Source organism: Chenopodium album, chromosome 16 (assembly GCF_948465745.1).
Source record: "Chenopodium album chromosome 16, dcCheAlbu1.1, whole genome shotgun sequence".
Taxonomy (NCBI): Eukaryota; Viridiplantae; Streptophyta; class Magnoliopsida; order Caryophyllales; family Amaranthaceae; genus Chenopodium; species Chenopodium album.
Window position 1 is genome coordinate 9,592,501 of NC_137849.1, and position 20,743 is coordinate 9,613,243.

Consider the following 20,743-nt stretch of genomic DNA (forward strand, 5'->3'; position numbering starts at 1 on the left):
ATAAATTTAACATATCAACTAACAAAAAATCAAAAGATTATGAAAGCTACATATTTTGAAACTCAAACCTAGCTATGGTAATTTAGATAATGGAATCTAGCTCATCGGAAAATAGTCATCTCCGTCGTCTTAACCACCTTCTCCTCATCGAAGTCGTCATTTTCAGCTTCAATTCGTTGCATAAACTCCGTTAACAAAGCTTCAAATCGAAGGTTGAAAAAAAAAAAAGAAATTTGAATTTGATTTATAGAAATTTTGGAGAGAGAAAGAAGAGAACGTAAAGTAAGAAGGTTTTTAATAGTGAGGGGAGGAAAGAGAATTGCAGTATGAAGGTGTAAAAAAATCGGAAAAGTAAATAATTAGGTTGGAGGAGATGGAGAAAAAACCCCAAATTACTTAAGAGAAAGAGAGTGAATCCAAAAGAAAAAGAAGAATGTTGAAGTTCTGTGGAGATCAACAATTAAACGCAGTGTTTAATTAGTTCACACAGATAGTGCATGTTAAAATTTGCGACTAAGAAACCCAATGATGTAATAAAGGTTCAAGGCCTAACTACCAAAACATTTACAGCTACTACACAAATAACAGAATAGAGATCACACGGTAGGTATGTTAAAAGAGAAAATTATGTCCTAATTTTCTATCGGGTATTTACATAGGCATTAGAGTGGGTATACTCGACCCCAACACCCCAACCCACCCCCGTCCTTGTATGCTGGTTACACTGATTCAAAAGTCAAAATAAACTAATATCTTCCTTACTAATTAAGAATTACAACCTTGATTAGGTGATTATTTAACACTCGAATGTGGGGTTTTTGATCTTGTGATCCCATCTGAAGGTTATAAAGTGAATCTCTAACCAACTACAATAACCATTATTGCTTTGTGAATAGCATAGCTTTAGAACTAGCATGCCCATCTCGTTAACTAGCAAAAAATACTTCACACTTTGTACATTAATCAAAAATGTTTTTTTTTTTACACCTAATTCTTTTTAAGTTGTACCAATTTAATTTAATACTTTAACACTCTCATGTGACAATCTTTTGTGATTTATTCACTAGGAAAATCATATACTTATGTGTAATCTTTAAATAAGTTTGTCAAAAAATATTCTTCAAGTATCAAATTTTCATATTTTAAATAAATTGTAAAATAATTAATGCTAACACTTATGGTGTAATAAGTTGTGTATTATTGATAAACTTAAAAATAAAAACAACCCAATTATTCGTAAAAAAAAACAAAGTATATGTGAAATTCAATACCATATCCCATTAAGTTTCTCAAATACAAATCTTCCAGCCAATTTAATTTACACACAAAAATGGAGGATTGAAAATATATATGGTTAGTACATAATAAACTAGGCTAGAGATTCTGCAAAACTTACAACAATTAGCTTGCAGTTGTCATCTCCCCTCTTAAAACAAAATTACAATCCTTCAGTTATCCTCCATGTTATCACCATTGTTACACCCTTAGTTATTTACCTCAGCTCGCGCTATATACAGTTTTGGTGCAGGTTAGCATGCCAAGAAACAAACGAACAAACCCATCAAAGTATATGAAGAAAAAAAAAAGGATCAAATTATCAAATGCACTTGTTACTAAGCTGATTGATTTCAAGAAATTACGAGTTGTTCTTCTTTTAGGCGTAGGGTTATTGGTCTTTGATCATTGCTGCTTCCGAAATTCACTTGACCTACAGAATTGTGTATCTTCATTTGTGTTGTATCAATGTTAGAAGCAGTGTTGTTGCTGCCTCTTGTAGCAGGAACGTCGTGGTTGTGCTTGCCCTCGTAGGTTGTTATTACTGCGCTGTAGTCTGTTGATGCCCTCTCTACATGTTTGCGGACTTTGCATCCCATTGTTGTACATTTGTAGTAGCTCCTGTATGAAGAGGATATTGTAACACATAAATTTAGAACCGTTTTAAAGACATACGAGATATTTCTATTAAACACGAGGTCACCATATAGAATTCCCCAAGTTGATGGTTGAGGTTCAAGAATATGTTTTATACTCTATCACACCCCCTTCACATGAGAACCCATTGGGCTTGATGTGTGGATGTAGCATGGGCTCCACCATACCCAGCGTTTAATATTCCACTTTTAAAGAAGGGGTGGATAATATTCGAATTTGTGATCTTTCTGTCACGCTGGCTCTGATACCATGTTAAAGGACCAACTCAACCAAAAAATTAAGCTAATGTACTTCTTGTCGTGTACATTGGTTGTATGTGAAAATTTGGCAAGTTTATATCACCAAGTACATACAAAAAATAATGTGTAAATTGTTCATTGTTATGTTGATGTTGGACATCAAATGTTAAACTCAAATGAAAGAATGAATCTATGATTAATCTTTTAACATTGGAAATGAATCATAATTTTGCTAACATATATAGAGAATTAGATATGTAAGAGAAATATTGACCTTGGATTAGGGTTGCCTTTGACAACTTTTTGACCATACTTGCGCCATCTATAGCCATCATCCAAAAGATCAACATCACTTCTTGTTTGCACAACAATTTTCGGCTCAGTCATCGTCGTGCGTGTGAAGGAACCATCAGATTGCCCTGCTCCGCCATTCCTGCTCACACAGAAGTATGAACATACACCAAAACGTTACTTAATTTCACTCTAACATCATCTCTTCTTAAGAAAAGCAGCAAGCTAGTCCTTTTTCACCATTTTAAAAGAATTTCTATGCATCTATTGCATGGCATTATAATAATGCATGAGGGTATTATAATACTAAAAAAATAAGTATTGATATGAGAATATAATAGTCGTTCAAGTTACCAAGTGTTACCTTGATCGAGTTTTCTTTTCATACAGTAGTATAATATGCATGATAAGAACATGCTTCTATAAAAGTAATTTTGATGACAAATAATCTAGTAACAATATGTTTGCATGAACTATCATGGAGGCATATAGAAATAATGTTCGATCTTTTCCAATATCAGTGTAGAATTCAAATCCTTTAACCTACTTTTTGTATACCATAATAAAGTGTCTCTATAAAAAATACTTTTGATGATAAAAATGATCTAATAATGTCGTCATTTTGATGATAAAAAATAATCTAGCAATGTCATGTTTGCATTAATCATTATGGAGCTGTGTATAGTACAAAATCAAACATTATGTGTTAAAAATTTAAGCTTTAGCTATTGAAAGTCGCATATGGAAATGTTCTTTTTTAATATCAGTGTAGAATTCAAATCCTCTGTCTCACTTTATGTGTATCATAAATACGCTAAATAATATTTATTTTCATTTGATATTGACACAATACAGTGAGAACACAGAAAGTGGGACATGAAATTTTTTGATTCGACACGACACAACACAACAATGTACAAAATACTTGTATATAGAACTCCATTCAAAATGTAACATAGTATTATAAGTAAAGAGTACTTGCCTTTTCTTAGCTTTAGGCTCATCATTATAATCATCATCCTCAATAAGATCAGAATTTTCACCAGATTCTTCACTATCACTAGGTCCATGTAATTGAATAGATGTTGCTTGAGCAGAATCATACTCTCTTCCTACACCACCCGGCCACACGGAATTACCAAACTGCCCCTCCGAACCACTACCACCAGCAAGCTGCAACAACCCACTATCCTTACCCCGTCTGCCTGTTTGAGGCCGCTCGTGGTTGTGCTGACCTTTGTATATAATCTCAGTTATATGACCGTCGAATGAACGTTCCACCTTCTTCTTAACAGGACAATTAGGAGTAGTACACCTATAATAACTTCTTGGGTATTCACTTCCTTTAACTTGTTTTTGTCCGTATTTTCTCCAATTGTATCCATCATCGGCTGGTTTATCAACTGCTACTGGGAAGTTAGTATGAGGTCTCCTTTCATGGTTCGGATGGTCCGGTACTGCTGGATGCCGAGAGGCTGTGCATGAATTGAAGAGTGAAGGTTGGTAACTCGATATCGATGAGTTGATGGATGAATGTTGATTTGTGTCTGGTTGATTGTTGAGATGAGCTTGAGCTGTTATGTGTGCTAAGGTTTGTTGTGGAGACATACCTAATGGACTCTGCATTTCATATATCAAATATCAATCAAACAATCTTACATTGCCTTGCATTATTCTCCTAGTTAAATTTTTCCCCAACATATTACTCTTTTAGTTAAGAAAAAATGACACATTTTTCTCCTTAACTCTGGTTCAAGATCGTTTTTTTTTTTTTTTTTCTTTTTTATCAACTCCGTTTCACTACTTATGTAATTTTTATGATATTTATATGAGCTTAACTAAATTAAATTAATGTATCAAACAATTGAAACCTCCTTTTGGTTGAAAAAAAATTAATTATCAAAAAAAATTTTCCTTGTGAATAATATAATCAACATAGGATATAGGACAACTCATAAAATCAAATATAACACGGGCCAAAATGGACCATGACAATAATAATCACATTCATTTGATAGTACGGGTATGACTTGTAAATTAAATGTGTACCAATAATCATTTTACAAGATTGTCCAATAAAATGAATATACTTAGTATAAGCTATCGCCTATGTAAAACTACCAAAATATCATTGGTAAAAATATTAGGACCAACTAAGCTATCGCCTATGAATATACTTAGTATAAGCTATCGCCTATGAAGTCACAACTAACTCTCTAACATGTACTATACAGGACCAACGCACGAGGGAGGTGATTGGAACGGGTGATCTTAAGGATGGACTATACTATCTTCGGGAGGAGGAATCGATTGCGGCTATTTCAGTTGAAGATACCCTAAAACTTTGGCATAAGCGGTTGGGCCACCCTTCCGAAAAAGTTGTAAAGCTACTTCCTTTTTTAAGCAATTCTAGTGGTCATTTAAATAAAGATTGTGAAGTGTGTCATCGTTCTAAGCACACTAGAGACAAATTTCCTTTAAGTGATAATAAAGCTTCTCGTATTTTTGAAGTAGTACATTGTGATTTATGGGGACCCTATGATGAACCCTCCTCGTGTGGTGCACATTATTTTTTAACCTTGGTAGATGATTTTTCTCGTGCCGTTTGGATATATTTGCTACTTGATAAAACTGAGGTGTTTAAGATGTTTATGTCATTTATTGCCATGGTTGATAGACAATTTTCTCAGAAAATAAAAATTGTCCGGAGTGATAATGGTACCGAATTTTTTTTGCATGAAAAATTATTTCCTTGCCCAGGGTATTATATTCCAAACCTCATGTGTAGGCACTCCTCAACAAAACGGGAGGGTAGAGAGAAAACACCAACACATTCTCAATGTTGCTCGTGCTCTTAGATTTCAGGGGGGGTTACCAATATATTTTTGGGGAGAGTGTGCTCTTGCGGCAGCTCATATTATTAATCGTACACCTTCTGTGCTTTTAGACAATAAAACACCTTATGAATTGTTGTTTGGAACCCCACCTCTATTTAGTGAATTGCGTGTGTTTGGCTCCTTGTGTTTTGCTCATAATCAAAAGGCGAAAGGGAATAAATTTGCAAGCCGTAGTAGGAAGTGTGTTTTTGTTGGGTATCCCTTTGGGAAGAAGGGATGGTATTTATTTGATTTAGATAAAAAGGAATTTTTTGTGTCACGTGATGTGCGTTTTTTTGAGGACGTTTACCCTTATTTGGATGCCGAAAGCACCAACATTGATACTACTACGGATGGCATACAAGCTACAATAAATATGGGGGAAAATTGTGACAATATCCCACCCATATTCGACAGTGAGGAGGGGCAGCCTAGGCAGCAGCCTACGGACCCAGCCACCCCTCCCTCACCGCAGCAGGTGGCTGCGCAACACCACAGCCCTGCCACGGCTGCCTCCCCCACCTCGGCAGCAGCAGGGGCTGATCAGCGTGAGGACACCACGGCCCCCGAGTTAATGGGGCGTGGTCATCGTCCTAAATATGCCAACACCAAATACCGTGATTTTGTAACTCATACTCATGTGGCGCGAAATAGTCCATCCGAAGCTTCACTTAATCCAATTGCTACTCCTCCCTCAGGTATGCCGTATCCTATAGCACATTATGTTAGTTGTGATAAGTTTTCTGCAAAACACCGAAATTTTGTTGCAGCTATTACAGGAGGGAAGGAGCCTCGATCATTCAAAGAGGCAATGCAAGATCATGGTTGGAAGATGGCCATGAAAGAGGAAATGAGTGCTCTAGAAGCCAATGGCACATGGACACTAGAGAAGCTTCCTCCCGGAAAGAAGGCTCTTGGGAGTCAATGGTTGTACAAAATTAAATATAACTCTGATGGAAGCATTGAAAGATTGAAAGCAAGATTGGTTGTTTTTGGTAACCACCAAACCGAAGGCATTGACTATGATGAAACTTTTGCCCCGGTTGTTAAGATGACCACAGTTCGTGCATTTCTCGCCATTGCCGCCTCCAAAAATTGGGAGCTCCATCAAATGGATGTTCACAATGCGTTCCTACATGGTGATTTAGATGAAGAAGTTTACATGAAGCTTCCTCCGGGTTTTTCTACCGATGAACCGGGCCTTGTTTGTCGTCTTCGAAAGTCTCTATATGGCCTCAAGCAAGCTCCTAGATGTTGGTTTGCCAAATTGACTGCGGCATTAAAAAACTATGGTTTTATGCAGTCTTACTCGGATTATTCTCTCTTCACTTACACAAATGGATCTGTTCACCTCAATGTTCTTGTTTATGTGGATGATCTTATTGTTGCAGGGAACAATTCTACAGCTTTGAAATTGTTCAAAAATTACTTAAGTTCTTGCTTCCATATGAAGGACTTGGGTGTGCTAAAATATTTTCTTGGCATTGAGGTAGCAAGAAGTAGTTTCGGCTTGTTCTTATGTCAACGCAAATATGCACTTGACATCGTCTCGGAGACAGGACTCTTAGGGTCAAAACCGGCAGCAACCCCTATGGAGCAAAATCATCAATTAGGCCGAGCAAATGGCCCTATCCTCGAAGATCCGGAGCCTTATAGACGCTTGGTTGGTCGTCTAGTGTATTTGGCAGTGACGAGGCCTGATTTAACATATTCCGTTCATGTCCTTTCTCAATTTATGCAAGCTCCTCAACAAGCTCATTGGGATGCTGCGATCCGGGTTGTGCGTTACTTGAAGAGTACACCGGGACAAGGGATATTGCTGAGTGCGGACAGCAACCTCACGCTCGAAGGGTGGTGTGATGCGGACTGGGCAGCGTGTCCTTTAACGCGTCGTTCAGTCTCGGGTTGGCTTGTTTTTTTGGGTCATTCACCTATTGCGTGGAAGTGTAAGAAGCAGCCTACGGTGGCAACCTCATCAGGTGAATCGGAGTATCGGTCTATGTGCGCCATCACTATGGAACTGAAGTGGCTACGGGGTCTACTTTTGAGTTTGGGTGTGCAACATCCTCGTGCTATACCAATATATTGTGATAGTCAAGCGGCTATACATATTGCTCAAAACCCCGTATTTCATGAACGCACAAAACATATCGAAGTGGATTGTCATTTTGTTCGGGATGCAATTCAAGAAGGTTTGATTGTTCCTCATCATGTGCGTACAAACGAGCAATTGGCCGATTTATTTACTAAGGCACTAGGAAAACAACAATTTGATTACCTACTTAGCAAGTTGGGCATCTTTGACCCAAGTGCTCCAACTTGAGGGGGGGTATTAGGAAAAGATAATATAATATCTTAGTAATATCTTATTAATTGGCAAAGATAAATAATTGCTATATTGTTAGTATTATCTTAGGTAAGTATGATAAACTTCCTAAGTTAGATAGACTTTAGTCCTTGTGGCTCAAGGCAATTCTTGTATAAATATCTTATGATGGTGGAGGAATAAATTAAGCTTGGTTTGCTAATTATCGTAACAAAAAAAAAGTCAACGATCGTACATGTCTTCTTTATATCAGCCAAATTACAAATTTTATAAAAACTTTATTCATACAATTATAATTTCATGCGTTTCATGAAGATGAACCATATTTGATAATCTAGTTTTACACAAGATTATTATTATTTTATGTGAAACCATTGGATAAAAAAACCAAACAACAATAATTAAAATGTACAAGAAGAAAAAACTTATACTACCTCCGTTTCATATTATTTACAACGATTTGACATAAAATATTTAGGAAAAATTTTCAATAATTATTGCAAATAATATAAAACGGAGGTAGTATTTACAAGTTTGTGAAAATATGTAACTCAGATAAATTTGAAGAAGAAGAGTACCAAAAATGTAGGTGAGTTGAGGAAAGCGGAGGGGCTAAACCCCGGAGAAATGTTAAACACCGGCGCAACCGGTGGCAAAACCAAGCCGACTGGCCTCTTTTGCTTAAAACCTGAATTTCCACCACCACCACCACCACCACCACCACCATTTTGATCATTCTGTCCTTTGTTATCGCTACCCCAGTTCAGCTCCCCCGAGCTGGGTAACTGGGTAGCGATGGCTCCTGCTAGGAGGTCAGAGAAAGACCGGAACTCGCTCTCCGGGAAAGGATCGGAGAAGAGGTTTGTTAAGCCACCGGGGCTCGCTCCTAGAGCCCCGGGTGATGGCCTTTGTTGTTGTTGTTGTTGTGAAGGTGGTTGCCCGAATAATTTATGTATGTCCTTAAAATGATCACTCATTTTATGATATAATTATGTGATTGATTCTAAAAGATCAGCTTCTGTTTCTTTTTTGGTGGCTGCTAAAGATTTTGTCAATGAAATGGTTGGATTTTGATCGGGTTTTTTCTTTGTTTTTGAAAGTAGTTTGTGGAAAAGTATGAAAGGTTGGAAGTTTATATAGTGTTAGCTTGGCAAACTCTTATCCCTTTTATGTTGTTCTCAACATGTTTATTATATATTTAAGTGTACTACGGGACGTCCGGACCTATATGTATGTTGTGTACGTTATAGGTAAGGCTTTAATTACTGTTCCTAACTGAGTATTAAAATATCCCGTCTTAGTAATTAATGAGAGATTTTTTTTTTTCATCGAAAAGTTAGATGTGGGAGAACAATTATGAGATCAATTATTCTCAAAATGTATGTGTAAGAACTAATACTTCGTTCAACATTCAAAGTTATCAGAGCTACCTCAAAGAACATATATAAATATTTGAAGTAGATGAGTTTATGTAAGAAAATGTACTCCTTATATTCAAAAAAATTGAGTATAATTTGATTGATTTTTTTTTATTTTTTATTTTTTATTTAATAAAAATGGTGGTAGTGGATTTATGTTAGTTACTCGTAATTAAAAGTGTAGATTTATAATTAGAAAAGCAGTCTGGTTAATTAAAAGTCATTAGTAAATTCAAATAAAAGTGAAATAAAACTTTTAATTTACAATGAAATTGTTAGATGAAATGAGACTTTTATAAACGGATTCATAGAGTGTATATATAAATCAATCATAGTTTACAACCATCAGTTTAAGCTTTTGGTTAAGTTGGTTCTTTAACACGCGGATATAGAGTACCGTAGTTGGATAAGGATGAAGTAAATAGCAATGATATGAGGGTGCAGTGAATGGAGTGGACTAATTGGTGACGTTGTGAGGGATCTAACGTGGACCTATATGTTGGTGTGCTTGCCCACACACTCACATAGTCACCAACTTCCAATTTTTAATAATGAGAAAAAAAATTCCTATGATTAGCTGTTTTTCTAGTTAAGCTCAACATGTTTTAATCCACTAGTTCATGACTTGAAGGGGACTAGTTGAGGGTAATGAAGGGCATTTCATTAACCAACAACCTACTACTTTTAGGTATCTATAATACCTCACGTGGGGGCTTTTATGGTATTATAATATCTATGACATTGCAACCTGTTTACAAGAAAGGCGGGTTGGTATGAGTATGATTTTGATGGATAATACATTAACAAAAAATTCGAAATAAAATATAGTATTAATGTGAGTTATAGTCTTATAGATATAAATTAAATAATAATTTTGGATTTTTTTTACTCATCTTGGAATTTTTTTTATTTGTCTACATTCAAATTAAGTAAAGTAAGTTCAAACATTAAATGTATATAAATATATAAACAAAATTAAAAAGCAAAAGTGGTAACAATTGTAGATTCTCTAGGTTGCTTATTGTTTACTTCTAAGAAAAGAAGGCAAGCTTTAGAGAAAGATTTTTGATAATTACTGTATTAAAATGAGGGATCAATTTATAATGTAGGATGAATTAAAAATCATATTGTACTAAATCGATCACATTTTCTGATGTGATTTAATTAGGGTTTTAGTTTTTTTGGTTGCCGTGATTTGGTTTTATCGAGATAGTCTAAGTATAAATTTTGTAATTTGGTTTGATTTTAATACCAAACTAAATTAACCCTGTGCGATGCACGGTTTTAAAATAAGAATTGAATTATAGACTTTTAACTCGTAATGAAAGAAAATAACTTTCTCATTTTTCCTAACTAGTTTCTAATTAAATATGAATATACAATTCCCAAAAGTGCATAATTTTCATATTTAATTAAGAAATTTCAATAAATTATATTATTAACTATTGTTAACAATTCGTAAATAACTAAATAGCATAATGTGTAGAAAACCCAAAATTTAAAATTTAAAAATTCAAATGGAATATATTTCCAAAGCTATGTTAAATAGGGTAGGTTAGAAAGGAAAAAAAATGACATTATCCTTGCATTTTGGAGGGAAAAAAATTAAATAAAAAGTGACACGTAGACAATGATGACATCAACGGTTGTTATATAGTGTACAAAACTAGACCTGAAGCACTCCTAAATTTTGTAGTAAGCTTTGTGGAAAGGTATACATTGTATATGATTAAATTAAATACCTTTTAAATTATATACACTATATAAATATCAAGATTTTATTACTTTTATGCATACAAAAAAAATTGAGGTTAGAGTTTCCCTCCCGATTCTAAGAGATCCTTGGTCGCCCTCGCCCTTGTAGCTCTCTTTACATCACAACAAAAAAAAAAAAAAAAAAAATAAATAAATAAATAAAATAAAAAAGATGTATTTTATAATTTAAGACATTTTACCAAGTAAAAATCAAATATAACAAATTTTAATGGCTGAGGATTACTCGTTGATTCGTTAGTAGAACTTGCACATATTGAAAACTTGACTTTAATTCATCAGCACGTAACCCAACTTAACTTGCAAGATTAATTTGACTTAATAATTCCATAAGATGGTGATATTTTGGTATTTCCAAATAAGATGTGATAATCATAATTGCTAATTTGCTACTAATGACCTACCAATACGTATAATATACGATATATTGTATGCATAAAATTAAGCAATTAATTAAAGCAAAATCAACTTGGCCAATTTGACTAAAGTGTGATAAGATCTTTGCCACACGAAATCATGCACCCATTTTTTTTTTTAAATGCATTGCAATTTCAAATGATCAAATCTCTTGGTTGCATATGGACCCGTCATACACATTTTAATGGGTGTTGTGTAGTTTAGGATACATACATAGGTCATTGAGTTGTCGTCATACTTGATTTATTACAACTGCTCTATAGTATATGCACTAAATGCATGCATTCATGCATAATTGGCATGGTATAGAAAGTTACACATCACTACATGTTCCAACTTGTTTAAACAAGATTGTACTTTGTACACTAGCAACTCTTGAACAATATTCGTCGACAATAAGATACTTCCTCTGTCTGATAATATTTGGCTTATTTTTTTAGTATGATCATTTGTCTCTTTAACTTTGCATCAAAATCCTTAATACATATTTCGTTGTAGTTAGGCACCACACCTATATTCTCACAACTCCATTAACCGGTTGGCCCAACTATTTTTCTATCTTATCAATTCTTTTCAACAAAAAATAAAAAAAATTAATCATCCCCAAATTAATCTAGAATTTTTAAATCTTCTTACTAGATATGAACCTTTCAATGGTAATATAAAAAAAAAAAGAAAAAATCTTTTCACATGTCTTTAATTTTCACATATTAACCTTTGCTATTTTCATTTTGCTTATGTTTTAATTCTAAATATATATGGGGATTAGCGGATTACCACCACACAATTTTACACTCTTTCATTTTCAGTCTTCTCAAATCCAATAATCAGTATCATGAATAAATAATTATAGGAACCAAATAAATCTTTAATCAAAATAAAGTCAAAAAGTCACCTAGTTGGCTATTTTTATCGTTTTTCTTACGATACTACTCACCTAGTTGTTTGCAACAGCCTTTTACTTAGGCAATTACATGCATCATATACAGTTCACTCTTGTTCTACCATAGAAAGTGACTGATGTGTACTAGGGCAATGGACGGTATATCGGATGGCATGACAAAAAGGTAATACTCGTAATTATTTAAAAGATTATTTACTCTAATCTGATTTTTGAATGGCCACAATAAAATTATGGCTATTGTATTAAATCAAATCACAACCATTCATTTTAAATGACTAATGTGAACCGTTGATATTGTTTACTTTTTAAAAAAAAAAAAAAAAATTTGACCCAAAAAAAATACGACGTTCTTCATCATACAATCAATTAAATCATAGACTATAATACAATATTCGGGTTAGCCAAAAAAAAAAATAAGCTCCCTCGAAAGATAGGGCATCCTCCCTACCCCTGATAGGTTGCGCTACCGTTCTCTAGACGGTTTTGCTGTACTCTTGGCCGTTTTTTCTGGCGAAAATGGCAGACGATCTTATCTCGCGTTATTCCGGACTCAAATTAGATGATGATGGCGGTGGAGTTGTTGACCTTGGCAAAATTACGACAACTGAACCGCAAGAAAACCTAGAACCATTGCTGGTGGGAAAATTATTCACAGAGAGGCCTTTCAATGTAGAGGCTTTCAAAAGAACAATGCTAAAAATTTGGGCACCATCCCGCAAATTGGTAATTAGGGTTTTAGGACCCAATTTTTTTGCTTTCCAATTTTGGCATTGGAGATTTGGAGGGATAAGGAGAAGGTTTATAATGGGATCCCGTGGTGCTTTGAAAACATCCTTATTCTTTTGAAGGAGGTGGAGGAAGGCGAACAACCAAAAAGGGTAATTCTCCAAACCTCGCCCTTTTGGGTGTGAATTAAGGGTTTGCCTTTTAATTGTCGCTCGAATGAACATGTCAAAGTTATTACTTGAGGGATGGGTGAATTGATTGAAATAGAGGATGACACTTTAGGCCTTGATCGTTTTCGACGAGCTCGCCTACTTATGGATGTCACAAAACCTTTGAGGTGTTTTCAAAAAACAATTGACAGAAGGGGAAAGGAGGTGATAATTGAGTTTGCTTATGGGAGACTCCTGTTTTTCTACTTCACTTGCAACATCATGAAGCATTTAGAGAAGGATTACTTTGCCATAACTGAAGAAGAGAAGAAAAGGGCCAGGGTTGGGGGACATGGCTTAAGGCTTCACCTAGGAGGGGGCGCATGAAGGAATTGGAGGAGATGAATGAGCTACCTTCTTGCAAGCGCTCTCTTTTTGTGACCAAAGAGAGTAAGCTCTAAAAAACTAATGAAGATGAGGAAAACAGAGATGAATCACAACCTGTGATTCTTCTAACTCATCCTCGGACTGACATGGAGAAACATGAGGTGCAGCAGGATGGAACTGTGATTGTTGTTAGTTCTCTTAATGGCCTGGATGTAAATCAAATGTGTGATAGCAATCTTGGTTTTTTGAAGAAGGGAGGGGACGAGCCGAGAGTAGAATTTGGGGCACCAGAACCCATAGAGAACCTGCTCAGCTTTGCAGTGAGCATCAGCAGCAAGAAGGGAGGCGAGACAGAGAGGAAAATGAAGAAGTTCTCTAAAGGGCAAGGAAGGGGAGCTATGAACTTCATGGAGGTAGATGGTAGTGATGGCATAAGAGATAAAAATTCACCTCTTGAAAAAAAACAAATAACAAACGCAACCAAGAGTTGGATTCTGCTGATATAGAGGAGTATGAGTCTAGTGGGAAAAGGTCCAAGTTGGATAGCTCGATGAGGATCGACAATGATGTGGCGGAGGTTGGCTTATCCTAACCCCGCCGAGCATTATGAGTCTACTGTGTTGAAACTGTCGAGGGATGGGCAACCCTCGATCAATTCATCAACTTCGTAAGTGGAGTAATCTCTATGCCCCCTACATAATTTTTTTGTCGGAAACTATGGTTAAGAAGAATATGGTAGAAAACCTTAAAGTGAGGCTTGGTTTTACCAACGCTTTTGGAGTATCTAGCAGAGGGATGGCGGGGGGATTATGTCTTTATTGGAGGGATGATGTGGATTTGACGATTGTATCCTTTTCCCAATATCATATTTGCAGAGATATTTTGCACAATGGAGTTCGGAAATGGAGATTTGTTAGGGTGTATGGGTGGCCGAAAGAAGAAGACAAACACAAGACTTGGGCCTTAATTCGACACATTGTTGGTGAAAGTGACATTCCAATTTTATTTGGGGGCGATTTCAATGAAATTCTGAGTTACGAGGAAAAGGAAGGGGGTGCCGATAGAGTAAAGAGGAAGATCGCAAATTTTTGTGGTGTTATTGATGATTTTGACCTCATAAACATCGGCTGCAAGGGACAATGGCATACATGGGAAAGGGGTACGACGGTGGAGACTGTGGTTAGAGAAAAGCTGGACCGCTTTTTAGCCTCATCAACATGGATTGATTTGTTTCCTAACCAAATAGTAGAACATCTCACCTGTATTAAATCAGATCACTCAGCCATCCTCACTCGACCCTTTGCCAAACCAAAGAAAAAGAAGAAACATGAAAAGAGATTCAGATTTGAAACTTCCTGGTTGTTAGACGATAGTGTGAGCAAGTAGTTAGAGGAGAGTGGGAGGCTTCTGCAGGTCTGACTACTACTGCCCATATAGCAGCTATGGGTAGGGGTCTTTTTAAGTGGAGTGAAGCTAAATTCAAAGACTTTAATAAGAAGATTGATGATGTGGAACAAGCTCTTAATCAAGTACAACAGCTGCCTATCTCTACAGGTAGTTGTAATGAACGCAAAAGACTCAAAAAGTTACTTGATGAGCTTAATGACAAGAAGGAGGCCTACTGATATTTAAGGTCCCGTGTGTCAGAGATTAGAGATGGATATAAAAATACGAGCTACTTCCACCACAAAGCCTCACAACGAAAAAGAAGAATTTCATCTCCGGTCTTTTTCAATGATAAAGGGGTTTGGAAGTCTGATGAGAAGAACCTCAAACATATTTTTTGCAATTTTTACAAAAATCCGTTCTCTTCTTCCCTACCAACGACAGAGGCGACCCATGAAGTTCTGAAGTGTGTGGACCCAATTATTTCCCCTGAATCAAATGCAGAGTTACTCTTGCCTTTCACAAGGAAGGAAATGAGACATGCTCTGTTTCAAATACATCTGTGCAAAGGTCTTGGGCCCGATGGTATGTATGCTATTTTCTATCAACGCTTTTGGCACATTATAGGCAATGATGTTACAAATTATGTAAGTAGTATTTTACAGGGCTCTCTTTCCCCGAGTGTTATAAATGTGACTAATATTGCATTAATTTCGAAAGTCAAGGATCTCACTCTTATTTCAGAATATAGACCTATTGCCCTATGTAATGTACTTTACAAAATTGTGTCAAAAGCTTTAGTAATCAAGCTCAAGAATATATTGTCGGAGGTTGTATCGGAAAATCAGAGTGCTTTTGTTCCAGGAAGATTAATAACAGATAATGCTCTTATCGCTCTTGAAATTTTCCATACGATGAAAAAGAGATGTAAGGGAAAGAAGGGGTGGATTAGCATGAAGTTGGACATGAGCAAGGCTTATGATCGTGTCGAATGGGGCTTTTTGAGATAGCTTTTGCTCACTATGGGGTTCGATGGAAGATGGGTGAATTTGATCATGGAATGTGTTTCTTCTGTTTCATACTCCTTTGTTTTAAATGGAGGGGTATGCGGTTCCGTCGTCCCATCTAGAGGACTTCGACAAGGTGATCCCTTGTCCCCATACCTTTTTATTCTGGTTTCTGAAGTTTTTTCCAAGATGTTACAGAATAAAGTTCGGACTAGGAAGATTCATGGGGCCAAAGCAAGCAGACATGGCCCTGAGATATTCTCCTTTTTGCTAGAGCTAATCGACAGGAATGCACAATTGTAGTTGATATTCTCAACCAGTATGAGGTGGTATCTGGGCAAAAAATTAATTATGAAAAATCAAAAGTTTCGTTTAGCAAAAGGGTCACAACTACGCAGAGTAAAGAATTGGCGAATCTCTTGAATATGAGGCTCATTGACAAACGTGAGAAATATCTCGGTATTCCTACTATTGTAGATAGATAAAAAAAAAGCAGTATTTGAAGCCCTTCTTGATAGAGTGTGAAAAAAGGTGCAGGGTTGGAAGGAGAAGTTATTATCTTGGGCTAGGAAAGAGGTGCTTTCGAAAGCTGTAATTCAAGCGACCCCCACCTACCTCATTGGTGTTTACAAATTTCCGGCAACCATCATCCAGAAAATAAAGTAGGCAATGGCAAACTTTTGGTGGGGTCATAGTAGCACTCAAAGTAAAGTTCATTGGAAGAATTGAGATGATATGTGCACTCTGAAATGCTTGGGCGGTATAGGGTTCAAAGACTTAGTGTCTTTAATGATGCTCTCCTCGGACGCCAAGCCTGAAGATTAATATGGAAGCATGAGTCTTTATTAGGGAGAGTCATGCGTGCTAAGTACTATCCAAACCGTACTAACATGGAGGCTAGTTTGGGTTATGCAGGAAGCTTTTCATGGAGCAGTATTTGGAGCTCAAAAGCTCTCATTCTAGAGGGTTATATATGGAGAATCGGGAGAAGAAACAAAGTGAACGTTTGGTCTAACCCTTGGTTAGCAGACGAAGAGGGGAGGTTTATGACGAGTAACCCAATTGAGGGAGTGTAGCTAGTGGGGGATTTAATTCCACATGATAGTGGCGAGTGGAAAATTGACATACTTGAAGATCACTTTAACGAAAGGGATGTGAAATGCATTCTATCTATTCCCTTAAGTTGGTGTGACACTGACGATGAAATCACATGGGCCTTTACCAACGATGGAGAGTACTCGGTAAAGTCGTCTTACATGATTGAGAAAGGCTGCAATTTAGAAGATTTTCACAGGGCCTTCGTGGATATTTTGAGTTTGAAGGTGAGCCCTAAAGTTTGCCATTTTTTATGGAGAATGTGCATTGGTACGCTGCCAGTTAAATCGCTGCTTCTTGTTAGACACATGGCTGAAGAGGCGGGATGCCCATGGTGTGGTAGTGAAAAAACCATGGGGCACACATTATTTGATTGCTCTCGTGTGAGTGCGTTGTGGACTGAGAGTGGATGTGCAGCAATGATAAAATGGGATGAAGTAGGTCCTTTTGTAACTTGGTGGAAAGTTGGAAAATTAGTCCAAAAGGGAGCTTTACTCGTTTGGTGTATTTAGTATGAAATAAACCAAAAAGTCTTTGAGAATGAAACCAAAAAGTCTTTGAGAATAAAACTATACCAAATGAGATTCTCCAGGGAAGAGTGGCAAGATGGTTGTAGGAACAAGGAAAGTATGGCGAGAAAATCTACTACACAGTCCTTTTTGAAGCGCAGCCCTTGTGTTAAGGTATAGACAACACCCCCTGAAGGTATCATTAAAATAAACTCGGATGCGAGTCTTGTGGAGGACGGTTGGTTGGGTCTAGGAGTTATTGCTAGGAACCACTTGGGTGAGGTGGTTTTCGCTGCATCAAGGAGAGTGATAGTTCACTGGCCACCTGAGATTGCCGAGGCTAAAGCATTAGATTTTGCTCTGAAGCTGGGACAAAGGTATGGTTGCAAAGGACATAGAGATGGAATCTGATTGTTTGCTGCTGGTTAATAGATTGTCAAAGGGTGTTGCTTTCTTCACAGATATGGATTCGATCTTAGGAGATATTCTTTCTCAAAGTGTACACTTTAAATCTATTAGTTGGTCTCATATTAAAAGGGATGGTAACTATGTTGCACACCATCTTGCTAGGCTAGTTCCGTTTGGTTTAGAATAGGTATGGGAGTACCACGCTCCAAATGTGGTCTCCCCATATGTATTGATGGACATGATGTCTTTGAATTAATGAACTAGCTAGCTTTCTTTCAAAATAAATAATAATAAATCATAGATCATTTTTCAGATTGTATATGACAAAATTCAATTGAATCGAATTATATATGAGCTAATCAGGTTTAAATTGATCAAAGTCTGATTATTTTAGGTTTGATTAGATTCTTATCAACCCTAGTAACAAATTGGCCTCTTTATGATCCAAACCAACTGGCCACCATTAAATCCTTTGAATAAGACCATTTGCAAATCAACCTCGACCTAATCTTCGACAACAATCAGATTTCTCCAATTTTCCAACATTTTTCTTAAATAGTCTTAAACAACCTCCCACAACCCAAAAATAATTAATGGACACAATCACAAATGAATGCAAGGAAGCTCAAATCCGTAAAATTATTCACAAATTTCAATTAAGATAACCCCAAGAAACAGGCAAACAAAGATGGAAGAGAAAGGAAAAAATATACAGAAGAAACAAAGAAGAAACTAAAAAAAAACTGATAAAACATGGTATTGTTTTTATATTATTTTTTGTCAATTTTTTTTTTTAATTACAGAGTATAATTAAAAAAAAAATGTAAATCATATCAACGGTTTACATTTGTCAATAAAAATGAATGGTTGTGATTTGATTTAATACAATGGCCACAATTTTACTGTGGCCATTTGAAAAATGTCCTTTCTCTAAATACTCTTTTGTTTCGACGATGCAATTCTCACAAACGAAAATAAAAATAAAACTAAAAAAAAAAGTTTACAAAGCATTTTAGAAATGAACGAACGAAGTATATTACTACCTCCGTTAAATGTTATGTGCAATTTTGGAGTATTATTTGTGAGATATAAAATATTTCAAACTTGCACATAACATTTAACGGAGGTAGTACAATAAATGCGTATGCAATCATTTTATCAATATTTCATTCATAAAAAATAAAAAATAAAAAAATAAAAAAAAAATAAAAAAAGTTTCTATATGAAGTGAATGATGGATACCAACTTAGCCCACTTGTGCCATAAATACTAAATATGTATTAACTATTATATAATAAATATCTAGAATTATTAAATTTGGTTTATAATTCTGTAACAGTATATGATTGTGCTGAGAGGACAGATAAATGTCAATTGCACAATTAAATTGGAAAAATAGAAATATAGAAAAATGAAATTATACTAATCCGTAAACCTGTCAAGGTTACTATTCAAAAGAAAACAAAATAGAGCTGTTAGAAGATACCAAGAATAAACCTATTTTAATATAATTGTTCCATTTTAGAGACGAAAGTCAAACCATAAACTAATTAGTAGTGTTAATATGCTAGCATAATCATCCTTAACCCCCTTGCACGAAGCCATCAATTCAAACCAAAAAAACGACATTCCTCTACACATGTGAATCTACACGTAAGTCATTAATTTATTAAGTTAATGAAAACGACTATGTAGTTATGTATATGCTCATGCATAACAAGTGGTTTTTTTTTTTTTTTTTTTATTTATTATTATTTTTTTAACAACTTTATACAATACTATTGGGACTTGTTATAGTACTACTGGAACTATCAATAATATTACCGACACTTTATCTTATACCTCTGATGATATTAATAGTACTACTAAAGAAAACACTTAGTACTAACGTTTTATAATTAAGAGTAATAATCACTTGTTTTTCGATTAATGACTTTTAACGGTACTAATTATCACAACTCTACTACTTATATATCTAAATAAATTAACTTTTAGTTTAATAGTCCACCATGCTTCGCAATAATAATTATTTAACTAGAGAGTTTTGACCAATACCTGAACTTAGTCGACACTGGAACCTCCGGCGTTCTGAGCTTCCGGCTTTACCAAGGTAGCTAACCCCAACCCTGTCTTCCTTAGATTAGGCACAACACAGATCTAATTCGTTTCCTACCTAGACCATAATCTCTAATCAAACAATTTTGATTGTGTTTATGATGGAATTTCTTAAACAGAAAGATAACTCATTTGATATATAAGGTTCAAGGGGATAACATTCCCTTCTTGAAAGAAACTTTTTATTTAACTTGAAAAGATTACAACACTCATATATTACAACAAACTGAAAGCTTAAACATACATAAGCTGAACTAGAGTTTTCTCTACTTTAAGAGAGATGGAGAACCAATCTGTCTCTTAAGGTGAGTATTTTTCTCTAGAGGACTCTCTAATGTTTTCAGAGAAATGCTCCAGCTAACTCTTCCAACTCTGCCTTCACTTCTTGGCCTAAGTCCCTTTATATAGGAAAGCAAAGTTACATAGGATCCTTATCTTGACTCAGCAAGAAATTCTACACCATTGCTTTTTACTAAGATACTTTAAGACAGAAAAATTAACAAAACGTGGCTACAGTGAAAGTTTCTTGAATTATTGCTGGTGTGGGCTCAAGCATTCATAATCTCATCCATCAGCATACCTTGTAGGCTCCCCTCACTATCTTTGTTGTCCTCATAATGGACATACATAGGATTCTCTTCTTCTATGACAAGGTCTATGACACATTTGGCTGCATATGATTCATCCCAAGTTATGAAGGCTTCAAACAGATACTCATGGCCTTCATATGACAAAAACTTTCCACTTTCAACAACTTCTAAATATTTGTAGATTGACTCGGTGTT

At 35.7% G+C, this 20,743-nt stretch overlaps 2 protein-coding genes across 2 annotated transcripts; one reads left to right on the forward strand and one right to left on the reverse strand.

Annotated features, from left to right (window-relative positions):
- Positions 1–1,235: 1,235 nt before the first annotated feature.
- Positions 1,236–8,823, reverse strand: LOC145584864 (putative WRKY transcription factor 4). Its single transcript, XM_081641651.1, has 4 exons — positions 8,243–8,823; positions 3,445–4,082; positions 2,446–2,604; positions 1,236–1,896 (listed from the first exon to the last, which is right to left on the reverse strand). The coding sequence occupies exons 1-4, from the start codon at positions 8,639–8,641 to the stop codon at positions 1,629–1,631; spliced, it is 1,464 nt and encodes a 487-aa protein (XP_081497777.1). The 5' UTR covers positions 8,642–8,823; the 3' UTR covers positions 1,236–1,628.
- Positions 8,824–14,155: 5,332 nt separating this feature from the next.
- On the forward strand, positions 14,156–14,824 carry LOC145583869 (uncharacterized). Its single transcript, XM_081640828.1, has one exon. The coding sequence runs from the start codon at positions 14,156–14,158 to the stop codon at positions 14,822–14,824; it is 669 nt and encodes a 222-aa protein (XP_081496954.1).
- The last annotated feature ends 5,919 nt before the right edge of the window (positions 14,825–20,743 follow it).